The sequence below is a fragment of the Equus quagga genome, chromosome 20 (genome assembly GCF_021613505.1).
Source record: "Equus quagga isolate Etosha38 chromosome 20, UCLA_HA_Equagga_1.0, whole genome shotgun sequence".
In the NCBI taxonomy this organism is placed as follows: domain Eukaryota; kingdom Metazoa; phylum Chordata; class Mammalia; order Perissodactyla; family Equidae; genus Equus; species Equus quagga.
Window position 1 is genome coordinate 4,247,752 of NC_060286.1, and position 8,471 is coordinate 4,256,222.

General features: G+C 34.4%; 1 protein-coding gene across 1 annotated transcript in view; it reads left to right on the top strand.

The window, feature by feature from the left end:
- Positions 1–3,533, top strand: part of AP5M1 (adaptor related protein complex 5 subunit mu 1) — a 29,963-nt gene extending 26,430 nt beyond the window's left edge. Inside the window, exon 9 of the mRNA XM_046647190.1 lies at positions 77–3,533. Coding sequence (XP_046503146.1) covers positions 77–139 — 63 coding nt within the window. The 3' untranslated portion in view covers positions 140–3,533. The remainder of the gene's footprint in view (positions 1–76) is intronic.
- The last annotated feature ends 4,938 nt before the right edge of the window (positions 3,534–8,471 follow it).

Genomic DNA, 8,471 nt, shown 5'->3' on the forward strand with positions numbered 1-8,471 from the left:
TTTCAGTCTCATGTAGCATATTTTCTTTTAATTTGTCACTCTCACTTTCTTATTAGCATTCTCTTGGTTTCTTCAGGAACCATCCAGTCATACTCTTTATTCTCTACCTGTCTTTCCAAATGTGAGTCTCCTGTTTTGAAAGCAGTTCATTGTCAAGTTGGACTTTACGTGACCATCAAGAAAAGATGAAATCTCAAGGTTCCTCAAGACTTAATCCATGTCAGCTTTCTTCTTACAGAATTAGAAGCATTATAAAAATATGCTTTGCAGATTCCTATTCAATTAAATTATCTCTTGGTTTCTATTTTTTAATGAGTCTCCTAAGGAAAAGCATAGAACAAGCTGCTAACTTCTTGAAAGAGAGCTATGATAGTTTGAAGGGATATTGCATATAAATTTAGGGTTTGAAATATGATTTTTTAATTAAGGTCAATCCTACTCATTATAAACTCTTAGTTTCAGCAAGGGATTATCATGGCATAATGTCCTATATTCAAAATTTTCCCAAGTAACAAAAAAAAAATACAATAACTGCCAGATCAGGACTTTAACTTATTCTAGCTTAATCATAGATAATCAGTAGTAAAAATTTTCCTTTTGAAAGAAGAAAAAAATAATTTCCCTTAAGTTATTTGATCTCTCTTAAACTCAAGGAAAGCTTAACATTTAACTTATGTTCATATTAATGGAGCCATTTGGGCATCTTGATTGTATAAAGTTCAGCGAAGAACACTAAGGATAGGCAAGAGGCATTTATCTAGTGAGTAGGCAGAAAGTCAATATAATAATCCCCTGGGGAAAACTTTATAAGCAATCAGAAAAACCAGTGGAACTTTGATTTGACATTTCTAGAAACCTGAGGAAAATCTAGGGAGACTGGAAAAGTAGAGGGCTGATGGGGAACCTGATGCCATCTGTGGCCATTCCATTCTAACATAACGCTACAGAACTAAAACCAAGTCATGTTTTTATCCCGTTGAGATCAGCTGGGCACACTGCGATCTTTTGATTTTGTCTAGAAACCTGTCACTTCAGGATAATTTCTGAAGACAAAGTCTGTTTCCCGTTTGGTAGGTGACCTGTTTAATGTTTTCCCTGTGTCTGGGAACTCCTTAGTGTAATTAGCGACCTTTGAACTCCACAACTAATCCTGAGCTATTTTGTATTCCCTACTCATCTTTAAGGCTGGACCTTTCTTTTCTTCAGAGTCCGCTGCCACAATTAAAGAAGAAACAGCTGCATTTCAAAGGGATTCCGATTCCAGAAGCTTAATCGTGATTGACATGTTCTTATTCTAAGCTATAAGACACTCTAAGAGTCCTTTCTTGGGTTAAAACTTCAATCATTTTCTAAAAAATTATCTCACTATGGATTTTATTCATTTCTTTGATAACTATTCTTTGCATTTTTTAACTTGAAAGATGCTTTGCGTTTGCGGTGAATATGAGCACCTACTTCCAGTTAAAGATGTGGATGGTGTCAGACCTACTCGAGATGCAAAATTGCTAAATTCCCTTTCAGTGCCTAAATATGATTAGGAAATCTGATGTCTATCCTATGGGTAATTATACTTCAGTAGACCCAAAAGGTACAGAAAGTGTTAAATTTCTGAAAATGGTCTCCAGAAAAAATGGTTCATAATTTGGTAAAACCCTTCTTTTCTTCATTTGTTACTAAACAATATTTTTAAAACTTTTTAAAGCCAGCAATACCCTTACACTAGTGGGCATTTTTTACTTTTTCAATAATTGGTTCAAATGTCAAGATTGAAGTAAATAGCCTTGTTGGGAATTCTTAGGAGAATTATTTGTTTAAAAAAAATTTTTTTTCATTAAAATTAGTCCGTCTCATAAAATTTAATTTTTTCACACCAACTCAATATAAAGACTTAAAATTATTGTGCTTTTTACATTGTATGATTTAAGATCTTTCAAAGCACAACTTTATACATAGTAACAACTGCTCACATTTTCCTTGTGTTCTTTTTTTAGTATTTCAAACTGCTTTATTGACCTTCGTAGACTCCTGCAGCACCCCAGAGACGCAGGGAGGGCGAGTCACCATCCAGAGCCTCTGTGGCGACTGCTGCCACAGCAGAATGGTTGTTTCTAAGACAAAGGTCAGAAAAGGGATGTTAATAAACAGTCCTCAGGTTTAAGGGACTTTTTTAGGATTACATCTTAAATTCCAACAAATCAGATTTAGGAGTTACTGAAAGTGAAATTGATCCATCCCTCATCCAAACTTTGCAATACTTTCCTGTCCTGACATCATTTAGATAGTTAGCTGTATTATCAGATTAGAAACCATTGTACCTGGCTGCTGAAAGGAAAAGGAGGCAAAAAGCTAAACATGGGATGAATTCTGAACCTTTTAACCTGGCTGAAGTACGTTGGTCCCTGTTATGCAAATACCTTCAATCCTCTGCTAAGTTCAGTGGAAATAATTTTCTTGAATGACAGGTTTATTCAGCAAGGATTCAGTTGGTGATTAATCCCCCTTTGATCTAGGGTATTTCACTTAACTACCAGTTACCTCGTTCTGACAAAGTGCAACTGAGATTAGGGAGATCACTAGAACACTACCAGGGTGTGCGTTTATTCTCTCTAACCTTTTAAAGCAAGGGCCAAGAATGCAATTTATTTTCAGTATTTGAAGATGTAAAGTCCTGTCTGCTAAGTTAGAAAGTCAATTGAATACCAAATGAAGTTTATTTCTTACGTAATAGAACAAACATTTCTTTTTGCTTTGCCTAACAATGATTTTAGGAAACATAGGCTTTGAAGAAAGAAGAAACAAAGACTACATTCTAAGTATATCTTCTGGTTTTGTTTCATGTACTGGACTGTATGCTTACTGGCCCTGAGATAACCCCAAAATTAAAGCAGTGGCTACAACTTCTGTTTTATTAAACTACAAGATTTTTCCCCACCATCCCCCATTAAAAAATGTCATGCTATGTGGTAAAGAAATCCCATTGGGGAAAACATATTCTAATACACAATTATTCGTCTTAAAACTTCTGATCCCAAAGCTTTGTTTGTTAACTTTGTCCTTTTTTGAGGAAAAGGAGCTTGTTATGTTCCCATTATAAGAATAATTGCATTCATTTTTAGAATGAAGACTTTTTTCATAAAGAAAGGTAAATGATGCCTTACAAAAATACTTCAGAGTAATTATTTTAAATTATCAAAATAACCATTTTCCAGAGTATTGCATACTACTTTTTCTGCCTTTTTCTCATTTAACTGGGTACCACTTCCATAATTTTAAACTTTGAAATATTATATGGAGTTTTGCACAGTATTATAAGAATAAATTTTAAGAAGTGTTTCATGCTAGGCTTCTCAAAGAATTCTCTTTTAAACCATTGTTAATATCAATGTCAGTATTTATCTTGCAAGATGTCAAATTTAGGAATTTATTCCTCAAGTATATTTCAAACCCTTAAAAAAAGAAACTGATTTGTAACAAAATTTGTTTTTAAATATTAAAATTAATAATAATTAATTTTATTATAGACAAAGCATTTTTTTTTTTTAAGATTTTATTTTTTCCTTTTTCTCCCCAAAACCCCCCGGTACATAGTTGTGTATTCTTCGTTGTGGGTTCTTCTAGTTGTGGCATGTGGGACGCTGCCTCAGCGTGGTCTGATGAGCAGTGCCATGTCCGCGCCCAGGATTCGAACTAACGAAACACTGGGCCGCCTGCAGCGGAGCGCGCGAACTTAACCACTCGGCCACGGGGCCAGCCCCTAGACAAAGCATTTTTAAGTGCTTTATAGTTCATTATTCTAGTAGCAGTTTGCAGTACAAGTTATTTAGATAATTTTTTTATTTTCATTTTTTGGCTCAAACTGTTTGTGATCCAATTTCTAAATTGAAACAATGACTCAAAGAAGTGCCTGTCTAAGTTATATTGGTGCCAAACCAGCCTCTCTAGTTTCAATTTAGTAACCAAACTGTTTCTAAGATCTTTGATAGCAAGTTACTCAACCACAGCAAACTTGAGGATCAGAAAAAGTCTAAGATGGAAAGCAGGATCCCTTGGCTCTATTGCTAAGAAACTAGTATTTTTAATAATTACTCTATGCAGTAAATATTTAATTAATAAAATGTTGCAGTATGTTTTGAAATACTCCATAGAGAAAGAATCTATATAAAACATGTATGTACAGATTTGGGGGGTTTTGGGGGGGGGAAAATTAACCCTGAGCTAACTACTGCCAATCCTCCTCTTTTTGCTGAGGAAGACTGGCCCTGAGCTAACATCCATGCCCATCTTCCTCTACATTATATATGGGACGCCTACCAAGGCATGGCTTTTGCCAAGCGGTGCCATGTCTGCACCCGGGCTCTGAACCGGCGAACCACGGGCCACTGAGAAGCGGAACATGTGAACTTAACCACTGTGCCACAGGGCTGGCCCCTACTTTGTTTTTTTTTTTTATTTTTGTTTTTGGTATGGAAGATTGGCCCTGAGCTAACATCTGTTGGAAATCTTCCTCTTTTTGCTTGAAAATTAGCCCTGAGCTAACATCTGTGCCAGTCTTCCTCCACTTTGCATGTGGGATACCACCACAGCATGGCTTGATGAGCAATGTGTAGATCCACGCCTGGGATCCAAACCCACAAACCCAGGGCTCCCAGAAGCAGAGCATGCAAACTTAACCACTCTGCCACCCGGCCGGCCCCCATGTGTATATTTATGTAATAGGTTAGTGTGTCTGACTTGGTGGGTTTCCCTATGAAATACTTCAGTATCATGTCAAAGGAAGACAAATATTTAAAGTCAGATATTCAAATATCTTCCCTCCAAACACAATGTTATTTAATGGTAATGAAGAAGTTCATTAAAATGAAAACTGCCGAAGAACTCATGAGATTACTCTTACAAAATAGTTACAACTCTTATGCGCTAAAGGCTTTTCAACTAGCTCCTAATTTTTTTCATCACCTGTTTTATGGCTATGATAATATAGCCTGGAGCAGTGCAATGCCTTGTCTGTATTACTAGTTTACTGCCTTGTAAGCAGGTTACTCTGAGGTCCGGGTTGATTTCTCTAAGGCACTGGCTCATCCCTGTGTAATTGTTGGCAGTGTGGTGTTAATGTATGATGCACGGTATTTACAGATTGATGGATGCCTTGGGATGGAAACCACCTGCTGAATTGTTTCTCCAGTAGGAGTGAAAATTTGTGTATCTTAATAATCCAGTAAACATTTAAAGTCAAACTGTGTGTTTACTTTAACTATCTTCTTTTTAAATAGTAGTTCCTGTAAAAAAGATAATTGTTTAGTTAACACACTACTAATAATAAAAATGAAAAATAAAAAATTATTGTTATCCCTGTTAAAATTTTACTTTTTCTTTCAAGGGACTTGAGTGCCCTCTGCAGGTTTTAAAGAGATAACTAATGACTATATTTTTAAACCTTGTGATTTTTCCCTTTTAGAAGCATAGCCTCCATAAGTGTGATCCATTTTATTTATATTTTTAACTTTGCTGATTTACCAGTGATTGAAGCAAGAGTTTATCTTCTTTGCCAGTTTTACAGTTGTGTTTAGTGTGAAGAATGTAATACCATTGAATTTTCCAAATCACTTAGCTGGGGCTGTTTAAATGTTGGAACTATATACATTGGAACTAATACACATTCTCACAGAAAGGGGATTGAGACACCATTTAGTTATTTTGAAATTTATTGAAAATGTGGAGAATAACTTGATAATTTTCCGTTACATTTTTAGAGTGTAATGGAATAAGCCTTATTTTTGTAATAAGCCTTACTTTTTCAGTATGTGTCATATAAAATTTTAAAATTATGTAAGATTTCTATTTCTTGATCCTGTTGATGAGTGATGTTTGTGTTCAAGCTAAAAAGCAAGCCTTCTTAGAATTTCTTTATTTAAACAGAGTTCGAATTAAACAGATAATGCTGTGGTGTTACTGTTGCATAGATCTAACTAGAAAGAGTATTTCTATTTGAAGAGCAAAAGGCTAAGGTTTCATATCTGAGTCACTCATTTCAGTGTACCCATACTTTCTCAACGGGTGTAACAGATTTGTTTCTAAAGGATATAGGAATTCACTTTGCCTATAAAGCTATGGAACTCGAGCACCGGTGGCACTTCTGATTCACTTAAAGCTGCCAGAGAAACTAAATATGATGAGAACAAGAGGAATGACTGGATCAAATTAATAGAAATAGATCTTTTTGCAAGCACCATAATGATCCTGATCATCAACCTTGAAAAGTAAATTAGAACAAGCAAATTGCTGTTGAAAAATTCTTTCTGCACTCTGCTGTTGCTACTCAGCTAGTCATGGCTCAGCCAGAGGCGAGGAAAAAATGCACTCAGTTTTGCATTAACAAAGGAAACATTATTAAAGTGAATGTTTGCATTGTGTTTCTTGAAGTGTTCAAAGCATATTCGTTGCATCTTCAACCTGCTGTTCTGACTATTACAGTGCATGAGTGATAAAAATAAGTCATTTGTACATTTAAAATAAATGACGTTTAACTTAAGCTTCTGAATTATCTTACTTCAAAATACTTAAGTATCAGACTCGACTTTGTCTTTTAAAGATTTTTGTCTCTAGGAAACGTATCCCATAAAAAAATTTTTAAAGGACTCATTTGCTTAAATATAGCTGCCAATTACTTGCAAATGCTTTATATAACTTTCCTCTCAGAAACTACAATGCATAAAAAATAACAAGCTGAAAATAATCAAACAAAAATGAAAACAATTGTGAAGTGAGTGTGTAATTGAGTATCTACTATGTGCGTTGGAGAAATAGCTTGGTAATTGGGAGAGTTTTCATGAGCTACAATTATCTTGAACTACTTCCTAAAAACTGAATTGAGAATAGGCAAGAGAGCAATTGAAAAAAGGCATGCCAATCAGGCATTTTAAGTTTTAATAGGTATCATATATATACTGGTAAAATAGGAGGATAGTCAATAATTAAAAATTCAAAAAGAATTTTAGCTTTTGCCTGTCTAAAATGAGCAATTTAATGACTTCTATATTTTAGAAGTAGAAGTCTAGTGTCTAACAGAGATTAAAGCGCCATGTTTTACTTGGTCTTTCAGCAGGTGCTATTGAATACAACACAGCCTTCTGCAGTCTCCTAGGGATTGATTAATTTGTGAAGAACTCTTTTCTTAGATTCACCAATAGGACGAGTTGTCAGTCTTCCATAATTCAGCCTAAAAATCTTATCTATCATGATTAGCAAAGATTATTAGCTAATGCTATAGAGGCTCTTGAGAAGCTCTTAGCCAGATATTCTATTATTTACCATTTCTATAATGTACATTTACAGAGCAATATATATTTACTAAAGTGTAGAATTAATAAAATTATTTAAAAGTTATGAATTACTGTATATAAGTTTACATTTAAAATGAATATTTTAACATTTTCTTAAAGAACTTTAATCTTTGTCCATAATCTAAAAAAATTTTTTTGAATCTAAAATAAAGCAAACGCCAAGCCTCTAACTCTGCTTTTGCTAAGGGAGTAATCAGAAGGGGGTAGCGACGCTTGTAGCTTGCTAACTGATAGCAGCAAGAGGACTTAACCAATGTTGTTATCAATGGCTTTGTGCCCATGATGTGTATTTCCCTCATATTAAAATAGCACATGCCATTTTATTTAATATTAAAGGTCTAAACAAGATTGAACATAGTGTATGACTTGGAATTAAGAACTGCTGAGTAATCTAATTGAAATGGAGACCTTAACTTAGTCAATAAAAGCTCATAATTAATGTTAAACTTTTATTGTGCTCCTGTTATATGCCACTCCAGAGCTAGACACAAAGACAAAGAATAGCACCTGATTTTGAATGGTACATTGTAGCTCTTACAATGTGTTAACATTGCAATATGGAAGATTACTTCCATACATTGTTAATACAGAAATTGTCTGAAGAGGTGATGGTTGAAGTTCACCAGGCATACAAAGCAAAGAAGAGCATCCCCAGGGCAACATTATTATCTCTGTAGGTCTATCTCTCTGATAAACAGAATCCTAGAAACCTGAACATCTAATATCGTAAGTATATACATGCAAGGGAAAAGTTTTTGCTTCCAAATGTCTGAGATTTGGATATGTAGATAAGTATAAATTTCTAAGGAAAGTGATTGTTACTATATTTAATTTCCGCCGTAGTAGACACACAAATAGAAAAGCACTCCTACATGCCTAGTACACACTCCCCCACTTTTGGTTTCCCCTTTCGGCCTCCCTTGCTCGATAACATTGAATTCATGTACATGTGCTAGTATGAGATTTATTTGCATTATTCATGAAGAAAATATAATGATGTATAAATAGGACTATAAAGAAGATATAAGTGAACTTATATAATCTGTTGATATGCTAATATATATTATACTTAGTCAATTGATAATTTATCTGTTGATATGCTAATATATATTATACTTAGTCAATTGATAA